At 47.5% G+C, this 24,888-nt stretch overlaps 7 protein-coding genes across 7 annotated transcripts; 4 read left to right on the top strand and 3 right to left on the bottom strand.

Annotated features, from left to right (window-relative positions):
• Positions 1-957: 957 nt before the first annotated feature.
• On the bottom strand, positions 958-1,234 carry JR316_0000218 (uncharacterized protein; the record flags this gene model as incomplete). Its single annotated transcript, XM_047886033.1, has 2 exons — positions 958-1,071; positions 1,133-1,234. The coding sequence occupies 2 exons, from the start codon at positions 1,232-1,234 to the stop codon at positions 958-960; spliced, it is 216 nt and encodes a 71-aa protein (XP_047753779.1).
• A 2,387-nt stretch (positions 1,235-3,621) lies between these two features.
• On the bottom strand, positions 3,622-5,355 carry JR316_0000217 (Chitin synthase export chaperone; the record flags this gene model as incomplete). The annotated part of the gene is made up of 7 exons (XM_047886032.1): positions 3,622-3,662; positions 3,931-4,027; positions 4,262-4,409; positions 4,472-4,629; positions 4,693-4,907; positions 4,990-5,194; positions 5,278-5,355. 7 exons carry the CDS (start codon positions 5,353-5,355, stop codon positions 3,622-3,624), a joined length of 942 nt encoding a protein of 313 aa, XP_047753778.1.
• A 1,481-nt stretch (positions 5,356-6,836) lies between these two features.
• On the top strand, positions 6,837-7,351 carry JR316_0000216 (uncharacterized protein; the record flags this gene model as incomplete). Its single annotated transcript, XM_047886031.1, has 3 exons — positions 6,837-6,899; positions 6,985-7,247; positions 7,327-7,351. The coding sequence occupies 3 exons, from the start codon at positions 6,837-6,839 to the stop codon at positions 7,349-7,351; spliced, it is 351 nt and encodes a 116-aa protein (XP_047753777.1).
• A 113-nt stretch (positions 7,352-7,464) lies between these two features.
• On the top strand, positions 7,465-8,570 carry JR316_0000215 (uncharacterized protein; the record flags this gene model as incomplete). The annotated part of the gene is made up of 4 exons (XM_047886030.1): positions 7,465-7,665; positions 7,725-7,912; positions 7,985-8,060; positions 8,133-8,570. 4 exons carry the CDS (start codon positions 7,465-7,467, stop codon positions 8,568-8,570), a joined length of 903 nt encoding a protein of 300 aa, XP_047753776.1.
• A 1,236-nt stretch (positions 8,571-9,806) lies between these two features.
• On the top strand, positions 9,807-12,683 carry JR316_0000214 (Annexin C1; the record flags this gene model as incomplete). Its single annotated transcript, XM_047886029.1, has 8 exons — positions 9,807-9,842; positions 9,902-9,925; positions 10,101-10,818; positions 10,924-11,044; positions 11,160-11,380; positions 11,624-11,754; positions 12,051-12,103; positions 12,269-12,683. The coding sequence occupies 8 exons, from the start codon at positions 9,807-9,809 to the stop codon at positions 12,681-12,683; spliced, it is 1,719 nt and encodes a 572-aa protein (XP_047753775.1).
• Positions 12,684-14,522: 1,839 nt separating this feature from the next.
• Positions 14,523-17,599, top strand: JR316_0000213 (uncharacterized protein; the record flags this gene model as incomplete). The annotated part of the gene is made up of 2 exons (XM_047886028.1): positions 14,523-16,529; positions 16,673-17,599. 2 exons carry the CDS (start codon positions 14,523-14,525, stop codon positions 17,597-17,599), a joined length of 2,934 nt encoding a protein of 977 aa, XP_047753774.1.
• Positions 17,600-23,165: 5,566 nt separating this feature from the next.
• Positions 23,166-24,732, bottom strand: JR316_0000212 (Putative mannose 6-phosphate receptor-like protein; the record flags this gene model as incomplete). Its single annotated transcript, XM_047886027.1, has 5 exons — positions 23,166-23,949; positions 24,001-24,062; positions 24,117-24,330; positions 24,381-24,536; positions 24,587-24,732. The coding sequence occupies 5 exons, from the start codon at positions 24,730-24,732 to the stop codon at positions 23,166-23,168; spliced, it is 1,362 nt and encodes a 453-aa protein (XP_047753773.1).
• Positions 24,733-24,888: the final 156 nt, after the last annotated feature.

Raw genomic sequence — 24,888 nt, 5'->3', positions numbered from 1 at the left:
AACAACAATTGTCAAACGTTCCCTACAGCTGGCAACAAAATATCAGCAGCTTGAAGCCTCAGAAGCAAATGACTAGAGAATTTTTCCAAAATTAGGAATGCGAGCATCATATACCATGCGAATCTACTATGGTCCGATGAATACAGTGTGGCGATTGTCTGAGAATTCAATTATAATCGGATGGGCGTACGTGAGCTTTATCTTTGTTTTTGAACCAACGATATTTTTGCAGCGGGGCGGCAAGACAGCAAAAAGGTTGATACTCCGATCACTCTAAGACTGATAATCAAAGGATTGAAAGATGAAAGAAGGTACATTCATAGTGTAACTGAAAAAATCTCAGCGCCCTCCCGTTTTAATAGCTTTAGCAACATTTTATTAGTCGAATGTGCGCCATGTGATGAGCCCAATGAAAGCACTGAAGTCATTCTAAAAATATCACCGCTGATCTAAAAATAGTTCAGGGATACTGCGGTCATAGACGAGGTGGCAGAACACTGCTCCATCATCACATGGGCGATGGGGGTGTAGAACACATACAGTTGAAAATCGCACACATGTGCAACTCTTAGGTGGGAACTACCGAGCTTTATGCGACATTAGTACCCTATAGTTCGTGGATAACAACATATGTTGAGCGTGCTTGATAGCCTTACATTGACGCCGACCTCGGAGGTCAGACGGTTGATTTCTATTGGTTGATCCAAAGGAGAAAAGTATTGTGGGTCCATTCGTATTTGGTTACATTGTTCATAGCCTTGGATTCGGGTAAATGTTTGGGCATATATGGGTATCAAGTCTCCGTCATGGATACGTTACAGTGAAGTCGAGCCGTCGTTGGCTGGTGGGTTGCACTAACGAGGCATGCTTGCATGATAAAATATATGTTCTGGTTGGCGATGTGCTGGGGCAGCCCTCGGAATGTTTCTTGTTAGTAAGCTCTATAAAAGACAAAAATTACTTAGCAAGGTAACCGAAACGGATGACTGAAGAGCGGCCTACAGGTAAACCATGCGTTCCAATTTCTTGGTCAACCTTTACTCCGTTCTTAAATACGTAGCATACTGGAATCTGTAAAGACAAAGGAAAATATTTATTTGTATTCCAGTGACCAACGAGACCAAAAGCTCACTGTGGCAATGGAGTTCTCGTGTGAACGGCCTTCAGGATAATTTTTGATCATGGGTTCATAGTCGCAGTCCACTTTGTAGAAATCGAACATAGAGTACTCCATGTTGTTGGAGCAGGCCTCGTATACTGGCAGAAACCTTGTGCACGGCTCGGACCATGTTACATAAAAGCACACGACGATGAGAGGCCTGGATCTGAGCTGGTGGTCGGAGTAAACAAATTATTAAGAAATGTCAAAAAAGCCGTCATATCTCACAATCTTTTCATATTGCTCAAATGATTGTGGAATATACGCTGGCATTGTTGAAGCTGGTGCTCCTGAAATCTCGGAACCGCGTTCAGATGCTTCAAGTTGGAGCGTTGTCGAGACGGTGAGATGACTGGAGCCCGAGTTGGGAAGCGATAATCACTGTGGCAGCCCAAGAGAGAAGACTTGATCTGTAAAATAAGAAGGCTCTTTTATGAGAAGAACCCCGCATGTATTATGACATCCGCTATCTCTATCGAGAATTGTGGGCCGCCGCCACATTGTGATTCGGAACTGGGTAAACGCTACTGATTGAATTGGTTTGTCACGTGTCATCGCCGTATCCTTGGGAGGAGTAACTGGAATGTGGAACCAGGCCTTTTTGCTTGCTATCGGCTTAGACATGCCGTAAATTAAGAGCACCTTCCTGGTGGAGTATATAGATTGCCCTACTCGTAGTATGTATAGCAAAATGAGCCATGTGCAGCTGCACGGCCGCTACTGTTGTCGGCATTTAAACAAGATGCTGTTTAGGACGACGGTCATTACAGTTGGTAGAGCCTCGTGCTTGAGTTGTCAGATTCCAAGCGAAGACGCCTCAGATATCAAGGATCAGGCAATCAAAGAATGTAAAGTCTGAGGGGAAAGCAAAGCGAGACGGGCGCCAACGCGCAAAAGTTGTTGATGGTCGGAAAGCAAGAATGGAACAGTAGTCAATGCATTTTTATGTTCCTGTTATGTCAATAATGCGCCACACTTGACAAAAATCGGTAAAGGTCCGCTCAGATTGCTTTATCAGCACCCCCATGACATAGATTTGAGCGCCCAGTGGCAGTGAAGAAGTGATCGAAGTGATCCGAGTCGTAAATTTCAATCTCCACAAAGCTCAGTTTTAATTTCGATTCACACTGGTTATTTCATGGAATAATATCAAGGAGTGCCACCTTCATGAAACACCTCGAGATACTCCCTTGCATTGTCAGATGTCAATATATAGACTTTTAAACATAAGATTATCATTAGTTGAGACTCAGAAACAAGCCATCAACTGTCGCTTATTCTCATTTAGACGTGATTGCAGTTACTCCCTCAGTGAACGGTCAGACATGAAAGTTTTTATCCATAACGAAGAAGACCACATCAGAGTATTGGTACCTGAGCGCCCGTTTTGCGCCCAATTTTTGACCAGTGACACAATACATACCAACTCGTCCATTCTTCAAGCAAACGCCTAACCGGGTACCACTGTGATGGGAGAATCCAAGTATACTTGTAGTATTTGACTACGACAGTACAGTAGACAACTCCCAATATACAACAATAATACCTGCTGTGCCCATTGGCCGTCATTACCAGTACAAAGTAGATAAAAAAGCAAATTAAAACAAAGAAAGATAAATCAGCGGCTGTGCTTGGTGATTCGTGAAGGCCAAGGACCCGTCAGCTGGCAGCGAAGCCACAAAAAAAGAGTGAGAACACAACGTACAGAAATAAGAAAGCAAGAACGCCGCTCCGTGTACAAACGCAAGAACGTTATCCACCGGTAATTGAATCCCATGGCCGGTGCGTGGGTTACGCCACACACGGGCGCAACGCTATCTGAATTGCGCGACGCATGTGCATGCATGCAACAGGCCCAGAAGCGGCAAGTCTACGAGCAAATATACAAAGAAATAACTAAGAATATACGCAAGGGGCGGGGGGTAACAACAGTGCGGTGAGAATTACAAAGAAAAATCAAAGACAACGAAGGCGAAGTGTGGCACAGTGTATATAATAAATAAATTCAACATCAGAGGTACCATTGGAATGCAAAAAACATATAATATCCCAATGGACAGGCGGGTATGCAAGAAATAGACGGCTCATCGACACCAGCATGATCTCGTTAATTGACTGGTGGGTTCCACAGGTAGGATGGTGACCAGTTGCATTGGACCTGGCTAAAGTAGCAGGAGTGATTGTGTACAGGTACAGCGAACAAAGCGAGATCAAGAAAGCATGACAAGAACAAGTGGTCGAAGACGGCGGACCGGTCGCAGAATGACAGCGAAATGGAGGGGCATTACAGCGGTCAACAGCAAAGGGCAGGATGTCGCATGGGTTGAATGTATAAGTGTAAGTATATGGGTTTCTGGATTTTGAGATTTTATTCGGTTGCTGATATTTTGATAGCGGCTGATTATGGTCGTTACTCTTGGATTTGACGCTGAACGCCAAAGAATCAAGATGGGGTATTCTGTTCATGATGGGTATGATGGGTAGTATTCGTCATCCCACGATTCTAATCGAAGAAGGAAAAAAAGTTAGTATCAATGATAGAATGTCATGATAAAAAGGACACGAAGAAGCGATGACGTCCTGGTTAAGCCATTGAAAAAAGGAAATTTACGACCTCAACTGGTCAAAGAGACGGAGCCTCGGGTTTGAGGAACGATCGAGGTTGAATCAACCAATAGCGATCGATCGATCACCACATAGCGGAACGTGCAAGAGCCAATTTACGATCGAAAAAGGGACAAATGGATGCAAAACTAAACTAGTGAACATACCTTCTGTAATGCTCTTCCAAGCGAGGTATAACACGCCAACGGCGGCGGACTCCAGTATTGTGGCTACGAATGAGCCGTCTATCTTTGAATTTGAGCCCTAGAGAGAAGTATATGCGTTAGATGCGAAAAGAATGCACTATGATAAGAAAAGTAGTGGAGAAAAAGGTGTGCTAGCGGACGTTAGAAGGGATTCGGAAATTAACGATGACGGCGGATGTCAGTGATGCTTTGGTGATGTATGAAAATGCGGCGAACATCGAACGGCATTTACATATTGAATGGAAAGTTCCGTAGAAAAGTCGTTGGAAGACAACTCGAACGTAGAACTCACCTTGCATATCACTCTCCCGAGGAGGAACCAGGCTAGCTGCGAGAGCACGAAAAGGCACGAGGCCAGAATGTAGTACCACATGGGCCGTGTTTCGTTGAGGACATGCAGCACAATGTAGGACATGATGATGAGGTAGAGAACAGCACATCTGAATGAAAAGGAACAAATTATCGTGAAATTGGGGAGGCTAGAGTCATGGAGTTTGCTCACGCTGCTGGCCATATGCTAGTGATCACAAACAGAGCGATACTCCCAAGTCTTGAGGGCGGCGAGGATAGGCCACCAATCACGTTCGTTACGCCGAGAGCGATGTCGAGCGATATGTAGATTCCCACGCCGAGCGCAATAGCAGTGAAAATGTAGAAAGGCTAGATACGACGATAGAGGAACAGTTGGGGAGGTAACGGGGACAGAGAGAATGGTCGACTCACCACCAAACTAGCCAGGGTACCATCCTCCACGACCTGCGTCGCGACAATGGCGTTGGCCAGCAACGACCAAAATAGCGCGACAACTGCGCCTGCGTGAATTGCAGTCAACGCGACGAGAGGTGTCGATCCCTGTTCGAGGAAGGAGCCAGTTGTGATGAGTTGTAGGGGTAGGGTAAGCAGGTAGAGGGTAAGGAATGTTCGCAGTTCGATGCGTCCTAGTGGTGAAAGGACGATTCAGTATGACCGGAATCGAACATGGGGTATCATTCACGAATGAACTACAGAGAACACACTCACCGACAGCCGCTTTCCGTCGGTTACACGCAAAAATGAGGAAAGCAGTAAAAAATATGCTCAATCCACAGGCCGCAATGTTGGCGACGTTGCCCACTGAATTGTCATGGCCCACACGAGGAATTCCACAGGTTGGATCCACACCGACAGGCGCTGACTCGGAAGGGATGGATAGCCCTCTCAGAACATCAGGTGCACCGCGCTGAAGCTGTTGTAGATCCCAAATATTGTACCATTAATCCTTCGTTTACTGTTGCCCAGACTGGGCCGAGAATAAACAAGAAAACGAACCTGTCGGTAAAAGAGATTACACCACGGATAACTTGGCGTATCCTTGCATAGAGGCTCGAAGTCCCCGAACTTCACCATGATCTGGGTGCTGGTAAAGGGTGGGGAGGGTCGTGTACGGTCGTAAAAAGGTAGCGTGCGGACAGAGAAGAGCGAGAGCGGGCGAAAGGCGTATCAACACAGGTGATCAAACATTCATATACAAACCACCCTCGTGGTATCTCCTGATGCAATTCAATGTAAACGTGGAACACTTACAATTATTCTAGTCCCTGAAATGACAACTTCTAATTTTCGGCAGATTTTACTGGAATGATAAGGAGGGGTAGAGCATACGAGGACAGGAAACAAAGAGAGAAAATTGCTCAGCGGTGTTCAACACCAGATGGGGAGCGAAACCCACCATGGGGGTGTTTATTCCCCTAACACGGTTGCATGTTGTCAAGCAACCACGTGCACCGTTGCTATAATGCCCTTCCCCGCGTTGCGGTCATTTATAATTACCTGTTCTCAAACATTATTGGAGTCTCGAGTAAATTGGATAGAGGCAGAACCATAAGAAAAGGACTGAACTCTCTATTCGTTATTGCGGCATTGTTACATTCTATCACATGTGATTACTGCGTCCAATAGTACTAATCATCAAGTAATCAAACTAATCTTAGTAGTAGTCACTGGCGGTCAACTAACAGGTCAAAGTCTCATTTCAACCAAAGCTCGCTTCAAAATTATGAAATTCATTTTTGTCATAGAGGGGTTAGAAATCGGGAAACCAAAGTTTGCCACATGTGTATTATCTGGAGAGTGGATAGGGCTTTTAGGACGGAATATAAACCTAATTAAGAGTCAAGTATTATGGAAACGACGATACCTTCAGTCTTGTCTTCCATGCTAATGATAGAAAGGAAACCCAATCGACCAAGTTTCTGGAAGATGAATGAGACATGTCGGAACACGGTCTTCAGGAATCAGATAGAATCAGATACCTCATGGCATCGATAACGACAATAAGCGCCCGTTCCTCGTCTTAACAAAGAGCCAGATGCACCTTCTCGTTGGAATTAACACCTTGGTCCACAACCACCACTATATCAAGTCCCTCTGCCTCCCTTCACAAAACATGGACTCCTCCATCCTTTGCCCAAACAATAGCGAACCAGGCAATGAATCAATCTTGGAGCCTCCGGTTGTTGATGACGAGTTCAATATGGAGCTTGTCTCCTTCCAGGTACTACCACATACAACTCTTCCTCATAAATTTTGGTCTAAGCCAGCTATGTCGCGAGAATAGGTCGAAAACACTATCTTTCGGGTGCCTAAATACGGTTTAAAAGTACCTGGGACACCCTTTGATGAAATGTTCACTTTACCGCCCCCAAGTCAGAGTACAGAGGGCCTGAGCAACGACAACCCTATTTGCTTAGAACAAATAAAGGCAGATGACTTCCGTTCTTTCTTGCGATTTATCTATCCAACGTATGTTTCGTATCTCTGAGGCCGATAAGCTGGAATTAACTATCAGCTGTGCCGCTGTATACAGATACAGTAGAAAACAGTCGCCGATGACCGACATTGGGAAATGGGAGGGTATCTTGGATCTTGCCACTAAATGGCAGTTTACAGAGGTCAGCGTTCAATGTTTCTTGTGCTTCCTTCGTTTAAACATTCACTTACCTATGATTCTTTCTCTATCAAACGTCCATCTTACAGATACGAGATGAGGCAATAGCTGTACTAACGACTGAATTAGTAGGCACGAAGAATGCTTTACGAAAAATTCAACTCGCCCGCAAATACGATATCGAAAGTTGGCTCCCAGATGCCTATATCGAACTCGTAGAAAAGGAAGATCTCACTTTAGACGAGCTATCTCAAGATCCAGCATACCCCCTGGATTGGGAGACAATCTCAAAATTTTTTTATATACGAGAGAAATGTGGCATTGGGTATGGAAGCAAGATCGCTTGTCGAAGGTGTGCTGTTAGTAGAAGAACTACATGCGAGTTTCCCAGCCCCTCCATGATAGTAAATACAGTTTTTCACTTCAATCAGGCGGAGTAATAAAGTGGAGACTTAAAATTGACATACAATTGACTTTACAACTGAATTTCACTCTAATAATTTAAAAGCTTTGATATTGCATGCCCGAAGCTCATGTATCGCCCTTAATGTAATGACCGTCGACGAGGCATGCTCATGCTGGATTTGGTGCCTCGTGGCATCGATAATGGTCATGTGTCAATATTTAAGCGCCCACAAACCTCATTACTCGATTCTGCATTGAACTACATTCAAGACCATTCATTCATGCATCCCACAAACGCAGAAATTCAGGAGCGACCTCCACCAGTCCCCGATTCTTTGTACAACCTGGATCTTGTCTCTTTCAGGGTAAGATTCCTATCTGAATTCTCACCCTTCTCAACGCTGTATAACTCGATTCATCGAAGGTCGAAAATACAGTCTTCCGAGTTCCCAAGCAGGCCTTTGATCTGGAGGAAACAATTTTCAAAGACATGTTTGCATTGCCGGCTCCAGTGTCTGAGATCCAGGAGGGATCTAGTAACGAATATCCAATTTACTTGGAGGGCATTGAGGCAGACGACTTTCGTTCATTTCTCCGAGTTCTCTGCCCCCTGTATGTGGACACAATGATTGTGTTCTGGTATAGCCCGTACTAATTATCCTTATACTCTCTGAAACACAGTAGAGGGCAGCCACCTGTGACGGAATTGAAAGTGTGGATCGGAGCCTTGGCTCTGGCAACCCTTTGGCATTTTACGGAGGTCAGTCACTTTTCCCATCGTGCATAAGACATTCTCAGAACATTCATTCGTGGGTATCGTCACTCTTTCAAGGTACGCGCCGAGGCCATCGAAGCAATATCACAGAAAATGAAGGGAATGGGTGTTCTGCAGAGGATACACCTTGGCCGCAAGTGCAACTCCGAGAAATGGGTTCAAGACGCTTACATTGAACTCTTGAATAAGCAGACGCTCATGCTAGACGAGCTATCTGGCCCATCGTTGGAATACAGTCTGGATTGGCCCACGATAGCGAAGATATTCTATATTCGGGATAACAGGGACTTCTTCAATCTACCACTACCACCACCTGTAGAAGATTCTGCCAGAGAGCCGAACTCATATTGGGGTACCTGGGACGAGCCATGTACCCCCCGTAAGATAAAGAAATCAAAACATTCCGCCATCAATGTTATCGATCCCAAAGTTGCTGTTATAAACATAATTTTCGCAGAAGAGTTCAAGGATATACAGCAGAAAGCTGTAGGATAGCGTATCTGAGGGTAGCCGAGGGTAGCATTTATTACAATCGTTAGATAGCGAGCTGTATGCATCGTTCTTGATTTCACCGATGGAGGAGATTCCCTTAACTCGTTCAAGTGCATTATACGATACCAAAAGCAAACTTCCCAACGATCCCACACTATCCTCAACAATCTTCAAATCAAGTATAACATCTCTGCCCAGATCCATTACCTCTTATCTCACAAAACGTTTCCCAACTCTGAACAAGATACACTGGGAGAGGGAGAGGGAGATCGAGAGCTGAACGCACCGGAGTGGGTTGGGCAACGCCTATGAGCATTCTTCGTGACTTCTAGAATTGTCCGCCTGTTGGACTTGAAGATGGTTGATTCAATGTGTATCCTCAGTGTAGGTCTAGGAAAGATGTCGAAGTCGAAGAGGCCACCGCCACTCTTGGATCCGGATTCAATTTTCGCCTTCGGGCAAATCGCGTGAAGTTCCGCTCTCCTGTTGACTGTGTGTGTTTGATTCGCCTTCTCAACACTGTTTTTTTTGTGAGGTTGTGTAGTATCAAATGCTTTTCCATGTTGAAAACGTCAAGGATGTCAAGGTCAAGTCAAGGTATGCTTTCAAGTTGGATGTTTTGCTCGAAACGAAACGCGTCAAAGACAGAGACATGAGTCACGTGGTATAGCCCCTTTCTATGGAGAGCATTCAGTTGCAATTCTCGTACTTGCGTGCTGTTACGTGGCATAGAATACCATTGAAGTCTTTCGTTACATTCGACGTTCTTCTCATGCCTTTCTTTTTCGAATCTCTGTGCTGGGGAATGTTTTGGCGCCTTGAGTTGTTTTTATCAAAATCTTATGAGTCAGCATGATTGGCAGGGCCCCTTATCCTTGGCGCGCGCACTGCTATCTATCAATGACAACGACTGACAGCGCCACGCTATGAAAAACGCACCGCGCCAACGCTGAGCGCAAACGGCACGAGCAACACTGCGCAATTGCGATGCGCGCCCACATTTGAAAATGCGACACCGGCATTGCATATTATTATTAAATATCGAACCTTGACACAGCATTGACACCCATAGAATGGACAGGACAGGACAGGACAGGGCAAGACAGGGCTGCGACGAACCGAACCCTACTAATCAGCATAAATCGATCAAACTCTCGGAATGAAAGTGGTATAAAAGGGCAGATGGATTGATCGACAAGGTTTGTATTTCGCTACATTTCCTTCTGCCTGCTACGACCCATGTCCTCTGCTCCTCCGAATCCTTCAGGCGGATATGTGAGTTGGATGGTGGATACAATGTATATGCCGTCGTTGCTGATTGCTAATCTTATCAGGCGCCTCCGCCGGGCCCGCCTCCTGTAAGTCGATCTCTAATTAGATGGTACATATCAATCTAAAATCTACCCCTCTCGCTCTGAAAAGCCCGGTGGTCAATCTGTGCGTGTTCAATCCGGATTACACTGACACGCAGTAACTCACCAGCACTCCTTGCGATCTTTATCTTTATCTTTATCTCAATACAATGACACCCAGAGTACAACACCCGCTTCACAATCTCCGTATCCACCACCAGCAGGCGCCCCTCCTCCTCCTTCCGGTCAACAACAACAGCAACAACAACCATACTCGGTCTACCCGCCTCCAGGAGCCTACGCCGCTGGCCCGCCACCCGTAGGCGGGTACTACCCACCCCCACCCCCAGGCGGCTACTACCCTCAATACCCCCAATATCCCGGGTATTACCCCCCTCCCCCAGCTCCCGGCCAATACGCCCCGTACCCTCCACCACCAGGCCAGTACCCTCCGCCCGCGGCCCAGTACCCACCGCCCGCTGGATCCTACCCGCCCCCGCCCGGAGGTGCCCCTGGTACCCCTGGCGCCCCTGGCGCCCCCGGTGCACCCGCCGCCGGCGCCGGCGCTGGCGCGCCCCCCGCTCCCGCTCCCGCAACAGGCCAATACCCACCACCCACCGGCCCTCCACCCCCAGGCACAGCGCCCTACGCCATGCCCACCGCCGGCACAGGCGCACCATATCTCCCCCCTGGCGGCAGCGCGCCGTACTACCCACCACCACCACCTACAGCGCACGCGCCGCAGGACCCGCTTGTTTATCTGGGCGCTGCGATCCCGAACCCCGAAGCGCCGCCTGTCCCGCTTGGCGTGCAGAAGGTGCATGGATGGGACCCGGCGCATGATTATAATTCTATTGTGCGCGCTATCTCGCCTGATGGTGTGGGCGATGAGAAACGATGTGCGTGTTGCTTTTTTTCTTTTGCGTGGTTGATGTGTATGCTGCGGTTTTGAGCGGCTTGTATGCGATGAGGGTTGCTGATTTTTTTGTGTTGGGTGGGGATAGTGCTCAATATCGTGTTACCCCTGAACATATTCCAGATGGACGCGCTGAGCGACTACTGCCTCGCCAAAACGGGCGTGACGCTCGCGGAGAAGCTGCAGCGCTGCACAAGTGGGAATTTCTCGTGAGTTCCCCTCTTCTCTTCCCTCTTTTCCCTTTCCATTCCCTCGCTCACTCTCCTCTCCTCTTCTGTTCCAATCCATTCCCTCTCCATCCCCTCCCCCACCCCACACCCACAGCACAACAATCCACGCCCTCGCCCTCGGCCCCCTCTTCTACGACGTACACCTCGCCAAAAAAGCCATCGCAGGCCTCGGCACCGACGAAACGCTCCTCATCGAGCTCATCCTCGGCCGTCAGGCGTTTGAGGTGCGCTGGCTTAAGACGGCGTATCGGGTGCGGTATGGGAGGGATTTGGGGGATGCGGTTAGGGGCGATTTGTCGGGGGCTACTTTGGAGAGTGAGTTTGAGGTTTTTTTTTTTTTTTTGGGTTTTGGTTTGTGTTTTGGGGTTTGGGTTCTGTGTTTTGGGTTTTGGGTTTTGTGTTTTGGGTTTTGGCTGGTTTTTTTTTTTTTTTTTTTTGGATCAGTGAGGGGATAGAATTATGTGGAAATGCCTGTCCCTTCCTTCAAATTTTTCTTTTTTTTTTTCTTTTTCAAAAACTGACGATCCATCATCATCATCCTTTCTTTTTCTCATACAGTGTTCAATATGGCACTCGCAGCTCAAAAACCCACCAACCCGTACACCCCGCCGACGAAAGACGACCCGAGCGTCGTGCTGGATGCGAAGCGGCTGCATGAGGCTGTTAAGAGGAAGCAGAAGGGGTGGGAGGTGAGTTTGGTTGTGTTTTTGTTGCGTTTTTGTTATGTTTTTTGTTATGTTTTTCGTTCTTTGTTGGGCGTTGCGCGTTTTTTTTTTTACCTGCGGGTTGCGGGTTGCGGGTTTGTTGCGAGTTCCGCGTTTGTGTTGAGCGTTGCACGTTTGTCGGGCGTTGCGAGTTTGTTGTTGCGCGTTGCGCGTCGCGCGTTTGGTGCTGCCCGGTTGCCCGGTTGCTGCGCGGATGGGGATGGGGATGGTAAGATAGAAGAACGATATCACTGACGGTGTTACTTTGCTTTACTTTGCAGGTTGTGCTGTTTGAGATATTCATCAATCGCTCGGATTTGCATATCGCTGCTGTGTGAGTCTCTATTTTCTTTTTATTTTTTTTTCGTTTTCTTTTTCGTTTTCTTTGTCTTTGTCTTTTCTTTGCACGGTTTTTGCTTATTGGATATGATGTGATAGGATCGATAATTATAATAGGGAATATAAGAGTTTGAGTAAGGTGATTAAAAAAGAAACGTAGGTCCCTTCTTCACTGCTTCATCCCATCAACCCACTCACCCACTCTTACCCCTATCCCTCCCTCCCACCCCACCCACCCACCCCTCCCACCACACAGCTCCAGCACAATCCGCGAAGCACTCCTCTACATCCTGCACGGCGTCAAATCCAAACGCGACGGGCACGGTTTCTGGCGCGACGCGAAACTCCTCGAAAAAAGCATGGCGGGTCTCGGGACGCGAGACGCGCAGCTGATATATAGGCTGGTGAGAGCGCATTGGGATGGGAGGCGGTTGGAGGGGGTGAAGGAGGCTTATGCGAGGAGGTATAGGAAGGGGTTGGAGGGACGGGTGAGGGGGGAGACGAGTGGGAGTTATAGGGAGGTTTTGGGGGGGATTGTTAGGGGACGGGAGGGGATGGGTGGGGGGAAGTTTTGAGGTGAGGAGTGTTGAGGTGAGGAGTGTTGAGGAGAGGGGGGGGGGAGGAGGAGGATAGCAAAAGGGAATGTGAATGTGCGGGTGATGGGTATGTGTATTGGTTAGTTGGCACTTTGAGTGGTCGATGCGATATGACAAGTCGAGATAGGAGGAATAAGGAAGGGAGATTTAGGATGGCTGGTAGAGCCTACTTCGTAGTATGATCGTTAATAGGCTGTACATAATTTTTTGGTTTCTGGTTTCTGGTTTCTAGTTTCTAGTGAAGTGTAACGTTAAGATTTATGACATAGCTTGGTTATGAATTGATAGTGCAGATGCAGATACAGGTTCAGATGCAGGTGCTTAGTACTGGCAGACGATTTAGAAGTTTGGCTTGAAGGATTCGATGAGAGATGTCGATGAGAGATGAAGCTGAAGCTTGGAGGATGATCGATGAAGGATGAAGGATGCACTTTTCTTAAGACAGAGTGGACTCTGCAGGAGGTTAAAAGTACAATTTGACATGGCGTTGCTTAGACTGTATATAAGTAAGCACAAGCTTCAGAGTTCAGACTAGACTACTAGATGAAACTTTGGCCTTCTGGGCCCTGGCTTGCGATTATGTTAATATATCAAGCTCAAGTATGGCAGGTAAATCGCATCGCGGGAAGGCCACGCGGTGTACGGGTTAGTATTAGTATTACCTCGCATTGATTCGATGGCAATTATGTGTAACTGTACCTGTCAAGCTCAAGTATCAAGTATCAAGTTTCAACAGAAGATTAGAAAAACAAAACACAACTTTACAAAAGAGGAGTAGGAGGAGGAGGGTGACGGTGAACCTCGTGTTTATGTTTACTCTGGCTGCGGCGTGCGGGCATGTGCAAAAATGTCAACTGTAGTGTAAGTGTAGTGTAAATGTAACTGTGTAAGTGTCACTCATTGGTTGGGTACACGTAGAATTAGATCCTTCCAGACTTCAGTCGAGCTGTGTTTGTCGTTCCGTCTTTTTCCATTTTCCATTTTCCGTTTTCCGTTTTACACGACTGTGACAGTTGAATTTCTGGCTGAAGGCTGAAGCTAGTAAGCTAAGCTTTGCTATTCTAAAGGCATCTATGACATACCTTACGAGTCTAAATGCCCTAAGCTATTGGCTAATGCTCTAGGCTAAAGGCTGTCTGTCCGTCTGTCTGTCTGTTCGTCCGCGCCAAATGTCGGATTAGTAGGCTAACATTGCAAGTAGTGCAGCGCAGAGAAAGAGAATCGGGATGGGTGCGATGGAGCTATAGTTGGCCGACTGACTCGGTTTTGAAGTGGGAAAACATCGGAGCAGATGTGATGTGTTAGTTATCTGTTTTGGAAAAACGCGGCCTACACGTGTAGGAGAAGAACCCTGCTGGGAATAAATTGTATTGGTGGAGGGAAGGGTAAAGGGCTTTTTTATTTTACTCTTAACCTTTTTTTTTCTTATTCTTCTTCTCTTGACCCTCCCCACTTACTCTTAGAGATTCTCGATTCCCATTCAAAATGCGCTGATACGTAGTAGGATTCGTACCCCGTACCCAAGACCCAACGTTCGACCCGTTATCGATTCAGATGCAACCCTTCACAACTACTACTACTACTACACAAGCTGTTTAGCATCAACCCAGGCATGAATGAGAATAGCTTGACCTATCTCCCTTCGACTCCTGTTATACATCGATCACTGTGATTCTAAATCCATATACAACCTTTTGCGTCCTTCATATACAGCTTTTTTTTCCAAGGATCTCTGAACCCCTTGCCCTCCCCGTCTCCCCGTCTCCCCCTTCCCCTTCCCCTGTCCCCTCTCCACCCTCTCCACCCCACACCAATCCAATGTCACCAGCATCCGCAGACGTCATGGCCAGGGCATCGGCGTCGGCATCCACATCCACATCCACATCAACCGCCCCCCTCCCATCCCCACCTCCAATGCTCACGATCGACCCCACAAGCGGGCTCACCCTCCGCGAATTCCTCCCAGACGAGGACGCGGCGCATTTCAGCACGGCCGTGCTCAAGACGATGACGATCGCCGATCAGAGTGCGTTTGTGCTTGCGCAGAGGGAGGCGCTCGAGGCGTTTAATGTTGCGAAGGCAATTAGGCTTTCGGAGGAGACTGCGGCGCTGGAGGCGAAGCGCCGTACGGACGCTGCTGCTAATGCGAATGCGAATGGGGAGGCTGGTAGCAGTACCATCACTGCTACTGCTACTGCTACTACTGCAGGTGTTGCAGATCAAGCAGATCTCAAGCCTTCAGCTTCCTCTATTCCATCTCCTTCATCCGGGCCTATTAGCGACAATGTAGCGCTGCCGATCACGATAACAAAGAGCGTCCGACACTCACCCTCGTCCGACGAAGCCGCTGCATTCTCGTTGGCGCGCTCATGGCGCGTCGACGCGATACAGCCTGCGCTGCTTGAAGATCCTAATTCACTTCCATTGCTATCGCACTCTCCTCCTACATCGTCGTCATCTACTACAAAAAAATGGTCGACTGCGTCGCAGTCGTCTATGCTGCATCTCCAGAGCCTTCAACAACAACAGCAGCAGTATGAGAGCTCCGGTGTCAGAACACCATCGAGTCCCATTGCAAAGCACCATTCTCATTCTCAGTCTCATTCTCATTCTCATTCGCATTCTCAGTCTTATTCTCACTCTCAGTCTCAGCAAATATCATTATCAACTTCTCCTACATCGTTTTCTGCATCATCTTCAGCTTCAGCTTCAACTGCAACTGCAACTTCAACACCAGCATCCGCATCTGCGTCAGCTTCATCGTCGTCCATGTCCATGTCCATTTCACGTGCCGCTTCTCAGTTAACTAATTCCAATTCCATTCCCATGTCCGCGTCCATGTCAGCTTCTCCGCCTGTACTTTCTACGGCGTCAGCCGCTGCGTCTGCTTCAGCGGCTGCTTCAGCACACCACCACCACCACCACCATCAATATCATCAACAGCATCACCCGCACCAGCAGCAGCAGCAACACCATCGCATCGAACACCGATCCCTCTCGAAGAGGGACCCTTCGCCCCCGTCCGCATCCGTATCTGCATCAGCATCCGCATCGATGCCGCCCCCCGTTGCAATTTCCACATCCCCTTCTTCTTCCCCTTCATCATTTCCTTCATCGTCGGCGTCGTCGGCTGCGGCGGCGCTTCGCAATCACACATACGACGCGCCCCACTCGTCACGCCGCCGCGCGGAGCTGTACCCGCCTTCCTTATCCTTATCCACATCCGCGTCGCGTGGTAGCAATCATAATCATAATCATAATCAGAATCAGAATAATGCAAATGGCGGCGGGTCAGGACTCGTAGCCCCGTCAATGTCAATTTCAGAATCTAAAAAGTCGACGGCGTCAGCTAGGGATGTGCGTTTGGGGCTTATTATGAATCCGATCTTTGAGAACGCGTCTGCGTCTGCGTCTGCGAGCGCGTTCGCATCTGCCAGTAGTTCGGGTGCGGGTGTGGGTGTGGGTGTTGGAGTTAGTGCTAGTAGCAGTGCAGCGCCCAAGGCGATGGAACGGCGGTCCCACTCCCATTCCCACTCGCGCGTCGGGAGTACTAGTACTGGCGGTCATGGACATGGGCATGGGCATGGTCATGGTCAGAGTCAGGCTCAGGCTCAGGCTCAGAGTCACGGTCAGGCTCAGGCTCAGGCTCAGGCTCAGGCTCAGGCTCAGGCTCAGAGTCAGGCTCAAGGTCAAGGTCAAGGTCAGAGCCAAGGAGGCAGCGGCAGCGGCGGACGCGCATTGCGACACTCGTCAGACAGCGATCTCTTCACTGCGTCGCGCAATTGTGTGAAATGCGGGAATCTTGTCGCGTCGCCACGTCCAAAAGTACGTATTATTCTCTTCTCTTCTCTTCTCTTTTGCCCCTTTCGCCCCTTCCCACCTTCTCGCCTCCCCTCTCATTTATTGTATTGTTTCTTTTTCAACGTCTCAACTCGAATTTTTTATTAATCTATCCTTATCTCCACCAGCCATCATTCGAACACGACCCATTCGCCCTCCCCTTCTCCCCAATCCTGCACCTATCCTGCAGCGCATGCCGCACAACCCACTGCCGCGGGTGCTTCACCATCGTCCGGTGCCCGCGCGACTGCACAGGCGGCGCACAATGCACCGTGCGCACGTGCTGCCCCGACATCCAAGCCATCGCCATCTTCGAGGCTTTAAGCAGCTTCGACCATATTTATGCGGTGGAGGCGGGCGTCGCGGGCCAGGGGAAGGGGTGTGGCAGGGGTACGCAGGGACGGATGAGGAGGGCGTATGTGAGGCTTGTTATGTCCAAGGCGGATAAGAGTATGAGGAAGTTTGAAGATGCGTTTGTGAGGACTTTGAGGATTCTGATTATGTGGCTTGAGGTGCCGATGAAGGAGAGGTACCGCGCCGACGCTGACGCCGATGCCGACGCCGACACAGATGTAGATGCAGATGCAGAGGGGACCCAGGCAAAGAGACGCACGGCGCGGGGCGTGCACCGCTCAGTAACGTACCTCTTCGCAGCGTCCTACCTCCCCGAAGTCATCCACGCCTTCCTAAGCAACACCAACGTGCGCGACTGGATCGCACACAGCGAGACATACACCGCCGTCCTCGAAACGCTACGGAAGATGTTCGACCTAGGGCTCACCTCGATCCTCATGCGTCCCTTAAGGCACATCGACGAAAGCTGTGGGCTGCAGGGGGTCGTGTGGGATAAAGGGACAATTACGTGGGAGGTGGATGGTGCTAGTGGGCGCCCGGTTGAGTCGGCTTCGCTGTGTGAGTTGGTGAGGTTGTTGGAGAGGAAGAGGGTGCCGCTTATGGGTGTGGCGGAGAAGATGTCGTTTCCTGCTACGGTTGAGAAGGTGAATGATCTTTGTGATAATATTTCGTATTTGCTGTTGCAGCAGCTTGCGATTTGATGTGTTATCGCGCGGTTTTTTTTTTCTTTTCTTTTCTTTGGATGTGGTCTCTTTTTTCTTTACTTCTTGGGCATTTTTTTTTTCTTAATCATCATCGATCCATCTATTTCATCATTGTCCCCGTCACGGTTCCTTTTCACTCTTGCATGATCATGATCCACGAATCAGAATCACGACTGTAACCTATTCCTCATTACATCTCTTTTCTCTTTTCTGTTTCTCATCTTCTCTTCTCTTTTCTCTTTCCTCCTCTCTCTTTTCTCTCTTCCCCTTTCTCGTTTCTCGTTTCTCGTTTCTCCTTCCTCATAGATGCTGGACTCTACAACAACGGTATAACTGTCAAAATTCATCCAATCCTCTCTCTCTCTCACTTCAAGGGCTCAGAGCAGTCTCTTTTCATTCATATTTCTTGTTTCTTGTTTCTCGTTCTTGTTTCGTATTTCGTGTTTTTGTTTCTTGTTCTTGTTTCGTGTTCTTGGTCTTGCACACGCATATTCGTATACCACACGCATTGTTCAATATTCATCATTATCCATCATCATTCATCATCGTTATCCATCGTTCTGTATCATTTTTCTCATTCCTCATTGCTCATTCTGGTTTTTTTTTTCTTTTCTTTTTCTCTTCCTGCACTCTCGTCTCGTCTCGTCTCGTCTCGTCTCGTCTCTTCATTTTTTTTTCATCTTCATCTGTCCATCATGACCATCGTCTTCGTCATCATCATCATCGTCCAAAAGTTTTCATATAGAGTATAATGTGTTTCTTCTCGATTCCTTCTCGCTTCCTTCTCGCTTTCTCGCTTCCTTTTCATTTTCTTGTATCATGCATCGTGTTTTGGTTTTGGTTTTGGTTTTATCTCTTTTTTTTCTTCATTAGATGTCGGTTTCATGTTTTTCTTTTCATCCATTGTCTGTGTTATCCTTTCCAGTTCCAGCTACCAGTCCAGCTATTTTTACATTTTTTACATTTTTTTCAAGCTTGTCATGACGAACCTCATCGATTGCCTTTCCCTCTCCATTTTCATTTTCATGCAATTTCTGCAATTTTCCATTCACATTCATCGTCTTCGCCAGTCTATATCATCATTACCATCATCATCATCGTGTTTTCCCCCGCTTTCCGCTTTTCGATTTTCGCTTTTTCGTCACTTGCTTTGAAAGCCTTTCTTTTCCTACTTGCCACTAGCCACTTCAGAGCTAGACTATTATGGTTTTCTTTATCCCATTCCATTCATCCATCGAATAAGTACTTTAGTTTGCCGGTCACTAGTAGTAGTAGTAGTAGTAGTAGTAGTAGTAGTAGTAATCAGTTTGTTTGTTTCCATCTTTTTCTTTTTTCATTTCATTACGATTTTTTTCGTTCTTCGTATGTATATATGTATGCTATACTATACTACATATGGTTTATGTTTTTTTTTTTATGTTAAGTTTAGCTTTGTAGCATACGGATCCGTATCGTGTCGTTTCGTATATACCTATGTCAATTGTCAACGCCCTCCAACGAACTCCAATTGCAAGTGATAACAATATTGATGTAAGCCTGCTGCCTTACTGCACTACCGTTTCCGCTATCTATATACTGTGCGTGATTAAGAAACATATCATTTCTTAATTGGTTCTTTTACCTTACCGGTTTGAGCGTCACTGCTGCGTTCGGACAGACAGCAGCGTTACAATTGATTGATATAGTTTGCCATGAAATTGGAATTCGACATGCGATACTGTGGGGTTGACATTGGACGTTGGACGTTGACGTGCAATACATAAAGGTTAACAGTGATGAGGTTATTGAGGTAGAGGATGTTTGACAGAGCGCTCCCGGATCCCAGCTTCACTCAATAGCAATAGCAATAGTAATAGCAAGTAGCGATATAGCGATATGATAGTCAATAGTCAATAGACAATACAATCGCGAACCGCATCTGCATCCCGACTCGGTGCTCAGGCTCCGAAGATTGAATACAGAGCTCGGTCGAGTCGTGTCAGATAAACTAGATAGACTTTACTATGATGGACTGACCGTGTAACATGTCTGCCAGAGGCTGGCAGAGGGCCAAACGTGTATGAATTTAGAGTGTCGAGTTGGGTGGATTAAAGGAGAAATCAATCTGGTTCAGCTATCATCATATCGCGTATCGCGTCATCGTCATCAGCATCAGCATCGGTATCGGTATCGTCGCGTCTACATATAGCTTTCGCATTCGCATTGAACCTCAGCGTTCGACTTTAGTTTGAGCCGTTGTATGCCAGCATACGGTATGTAAAAACGTACGTATATTTGGAATAAGACACCGGAACCGAGTTGGGAGTTGGGCTGAAAGCGGACGGGACGTCGGGACGCGGGAAATTCGGGGAGTCTGCGCTGCCGCTGCCATGATGCGGGGAGCCTGGAGGGCCGAAATGGGAGTTGGTCTTTGTAATGTCAGTGTCGTTGATGATTGTGGCTGTTAATCGATTATCGAAACTTTAAACCTTTTTTATTTAATTCACCGTAGTACGTACCGGAAGCTACTGGCTGGCTGGCTGGCTGGCCTCGAGGCATGGAAATCACAAATTGCGTTTGGACTTGACTTTTATGTACGGTGTATCTGATGGATGATGATGCTAAATGCAGCTTTTGATAGCCTTTAAGTTGGAAGACTCGGGTGGTATAATAAATGGATTATATACGCGGCCGTCCGTGGTGCTGGATAACGTCAGAGATGGTCTGCTGAGGAACTACGGAAGGGTGATCACTGATCACGATGGTCAATGGTCATCCAATTCCAATGTCGGTCACTTAAATGTCGGCGGTAAAGTTACATATACGTTACAGTCTACGTATGTTAAGGAACCCATTCGCCTCGGATGACCAAATCTTGACTTATCTCTACCTCCAGACCCTTATTTCTTAGGTCACATAATTTTCACCGAGCATGGATGTTTAAAATGAGGCTATTTCCCGGTGATGACGCCTGCTTAATAGCGCGCACCACTCTTTTGCCTGTACGTACGTACTCGAAAAATTATCGGGAGGTAAAATTCCGAGATGGTGTGTTTAATTTTCTAGACGCCGTAATTTTATGTGTCCACATCATGAACAACGGCAGGATGCTCAATGGCTCTTGTAGGTGATTTGTGCACTGAACCGCTCGGTAAATTTTGTGATAACATCGTTTCTGCAATCAGATAAACCAGACCGCTTTATGTGTTCTCCTAAAGGTCACAGGCGGACGAGTTGCCATACGAACCAGCCCACTACGACTGCTACCAACCGCTGTCTTGGACTTGGAGGCCCGTCGGCGTCGCCATTTCATAAATTGCAAGTCCGTTGGAGTCGCGTCAACCAGCAGATGAAAAAAGAAAAAATTAGGAACCAGTCAATTGAAATCTTGCGTTTGAGCTTTGGACGCGCGTAATGCGCGTATGGCGTTGACTCTGCCTCGAGGCATTTTTAGATGCCCCAAATGGTAGTAGAGATCACGCTGAATCAAGCGCCCAGGTAGCCCAGCCCTCATGGTCAAATTCTTGGTGGAGTGATGTGACTAAGCAATAATGACACAATGAATGGCGGCTCAGGCGCACCGATCCAACCGCACGAGCGCCAGACGCTGCCCTGAAGGGCGCCAGAGGGCGATCAACCAATAGAGGCAGAATTAAATGGTTGATCTGCACAATTCTACGCGTCTCTCGATTGTGTAAACGCGGATTGAGAATAATGTCAAAAAAACCAACGCAAAATCCCTCACAAAGTCCGAAACGCGCGAAAACGGTGAAGGTGTCGAGTGAACATCCCGGATTACCCCAACAAATAGACCAGATACTTTCGGAGAAGAATATGCAACGACTTGTGGACACGGCAGGCAGGAGGAGCTAAGTTCCATCTGATAACAAATTCATCAAATCAACATCAAAGTCTGAGTCGACACGAAGGAGTGCGATAGCAAGGTCCGAAGGGACCGAGTATCAGCGAGACTCGCGAGACGAGGAGCAGTTGGTAATCCATATTGGTGAGGTGCTTCGAGTCCACGCGCCTTAAGATAAGAAGGTCTTTAGGCTCCTTGGGAAGGTCTCATTGAGGAGCCTTTGGGTCCCGGATAAGATCCTGAGTGTGTAGTTCATACAATCACCATCGCATCATAGATCGATCGTCGTATTTCAGTTTGAAATACCCCATGTGAATTGGAGCGGTTCGTTATGTCGGTTAGGTATTTGAGCCTTGCTGACGCAAAATTCGGCTTGCGAAGTTCGAAATTGTATCGAGGCACCACTGATGAGCGGATAAATCGATGACGGGGCTATCTTTCCGCCCCGAAGTCATCAGTCGACTTGAACGAAGTTCTCACTTTTGAATACCGAAAAACATGTGTAAAAAATTAAAAGCTTCCTATCGTTTGGATCATCAAGCGAGGCTTTGAACGCCTTGGTGCCTTAGCTCATACAGAACAATTATATGATAGACTCATACCCTTAGATAGCAGTTGTCAAGAAGAAAAGAGAGACGAACGACGAATTAGGCAGGCGAGGGAATTTGTAGTCTCTTAAATTTTCACAATCAAATTTACTCCTCTTGTGGGGCAAAGCAATTCGCGCTGCGCAGTTCCTGACTCTACCCGACCTGGTTCAAGCTTCGAACGACGGAACGGAAGAGCATTTTTACTTCTCGCATATTAGCCTGAAAGAAGAAAGAACTCCTTCGCTGACCGAGTGACTGACATTGTGGCATTCTGACTTCCGAGGGATTGGCATACCACGCCTGGAATTTGGGTCAGATGGGCCTTTCTGAGCTCCGTTTGAACAAATGCGCAAAGGTTCTGCTGATCGTATGATACAGTAAATCCTCCACAAAGTACACCAGGTGGAGACCTTTTACCCAGCATGCTTGAGAGTGCACCTGTGATGCTCACGAATTGTCGGTAGGTACATAGCCGGAGGATAAACTTCACTGCATGGTCTGTAACCTGCAAGTAGATAGATGCGGATATTTGAACAGCCTGAGATAAATAATCCGGAGTGTTTGAGTAGTGCTTCGCGGTCGAGGGGTTAACTGCCTATTCCAATATAATTGAATACGTCAAATAACCCAATCTAAAATCTTCAGAAGTCAGATGGAACTGAATAACCAGCGATTTTTAGACTTAGTAGAACAACTGGTAGTCAATTTTCCTTAATCCAAGTTGTCATGTCAGTCCGGCTCTTGCAGTCGGACAAAGGCGATATGCACGCCAATGGGGTACGGGTGGGGCGACGACCCAAGTTGTGCGATTCAATGATTATATGCAAGCCGTGCGTGGTCCTCGGTCGTACACAACAGCAAACGCAGGAGCAAACTGCCGATAATATTCCAAGCTGAGATTCATCTCCTTTTAAAGCGTGTACTCCGAACCTGTTCGAAATCATTGATGTATGCGTGAACCAAACTTCAACGCCAGAGTTGGGAGAAATGCCCAGACCGTGATAGACAACCAAAGGTTGGATGAGTGTAGATGACTGTACCATATGTCAGAGTGATAAATAAATTACTTCGAAAGCTATACGGGCCAATAAGTATCCGCAACAAGGAGCCCCGGTTCGCGGGATTGGGATGATTATAAACGAATGGTATCTCCCCCGCCAAGGTCTCTACCTCTCGCTGCAGCAGCTGACTCTGGTTCGGGGCTAGTCGACGACGAAACGTTGGCCGGTGGTGAAGTGCCCGAAGGTGGATTGCGTGGTGATGTAGAAGCAGATTCCTCCGTGGTATGCACAGGGGGTGATTTCACGTCAACAAGCTCCTGAGCATCCTCTTCTTCGTCATCTTCTCCAAGCATGAAGTCGAGTTCCTCCTTTGTTGGCCCACGAGTCTCGAGAATTGTTCTACGATTCTGGTTCTGAGGTATGGTGTTGTTAACAGAGACCTGAGGCGGCGATTGGGATGTGAGAGGGGAAGGAGAGGAATAGGACAGTGATTGGGCTTCAAGGACTTGAGATTGGTGCGAGATTGGATTGGTCTCTGGTTTGGTGAATGAAGTCGATCTGTTCTTGCCGACTTGGGGACGGACAAACCCGCCTCCTCCACCATTAAATGGAAGACCTTCTTCCTCTGCATGATCACCTCCAAAGCCGGATACTTGTGCCTGATGGCTGACAGGATTTGGAGTACGCCCTGCGCTTGAAGGGTGCCTGCCGTACATGTTACCACCGCCTGGTGTATGACCTCCTGTGATGTTAAGGGCGGCAAACATGTCCTTGGCCCAGTCCCATGCCTCGCTTCCGTGGTATTTCATGCTCTCGATGGAGAACTGAGGAATTTGGTCGAAACCCCTAAGTTGAAGAACATAGCGATTATACAATGTTCCCAAAATGGCGTATGCTAGAAGAACAACTAGGAATCTGAAAAAGTTTGTCAATCAGCGGATCAAATACACGAGAAATGTCACCAACACCACTGCTAAAAATGTGATAAAACCCCAAAATCCGCTGCCTTCTGAGGTCGGACACGCGTACTGGAATTGAGAATAAGAATACAACAATAGCAATATCTATGAGGTGGAACGCACTGGAGTCTTCCACTCTATGAAGTATGCGCACGCGTCTTCATCATCTCCCGGAGGGAGCTGGGCAGAAAATCGGGGGCCACTATTTCCAAGCGACACGTCGCATACAAACTGTATCACTGTCGATGCTCTAATGTCACCCGATTTGCATTTGGACCCGCCTGAAATGACTAAACGCGGTTTGGAGTCGAGCAAGGAGATAGTGGTATTGATTTTTCTACAGTGAAATGTTAGTGGTTTATTATCTTAACATTGCAGCGTCTTTACCCCAGAATGAAGTCACCGTGACCACGTCGAATAAAGGCGGCAACGTCTGCTTCCTTGATGGAGTCATCTTTTATGCCATGGAGTTCTGTCTTAACGCTTCGGCAGACATTGAGTTTTATCTTCTCTCCTGAAGGTGTTTCCAATTTGTAGTCCTGACTGTGCTAGACGCTATAATTTGGGCACTGCGGAATAGGATTCGGGCATACCTAGCTTTCAGAGGATTCAGATCGTAGAACTTCCCCTTTTCGTGTAAAGTACATGGTTTATCGTCAGCTAGACCGAGAGAAATAAGAAAGAAGAGGAAAAATATAGAGAGTAATGGCCGAGTTCTTATACGTTGGCGGCTAAACATTTGGGATCGAGCGTAAGCAGCGTGACAGGCGAATTACCGAACTCTGTGCTATGTCACGTTGGTGCTGGTGAATCAGTCACACTCACAATTATCACGTAGGACCCGCTGAATTCCGTGTCCAGCAGTCATATACTTGGTCAACTTTATCGACAACAA

This window comes from Psilocybe cubensis, chromosome 1 (genome assembly GCF_017499595.1).
Source record: "Psilocybe cubensis strain MGC-MH-2018 chromosome 1, whole genome shotgun sequence".
Taxonomy (NCBI): domain Eukaryota; kingdom Fungi; phylum Basidiomycota; class Agaricomycetes; order Agaricales; family Agrocybaceae; genus Psilocybe; species Psilocybe cubensis.
The sequence above is the reverse complement of the archived record's forward strand: the minus strand, read 5'-3'. Positions and strand labels throughout refer to the sequence as shown.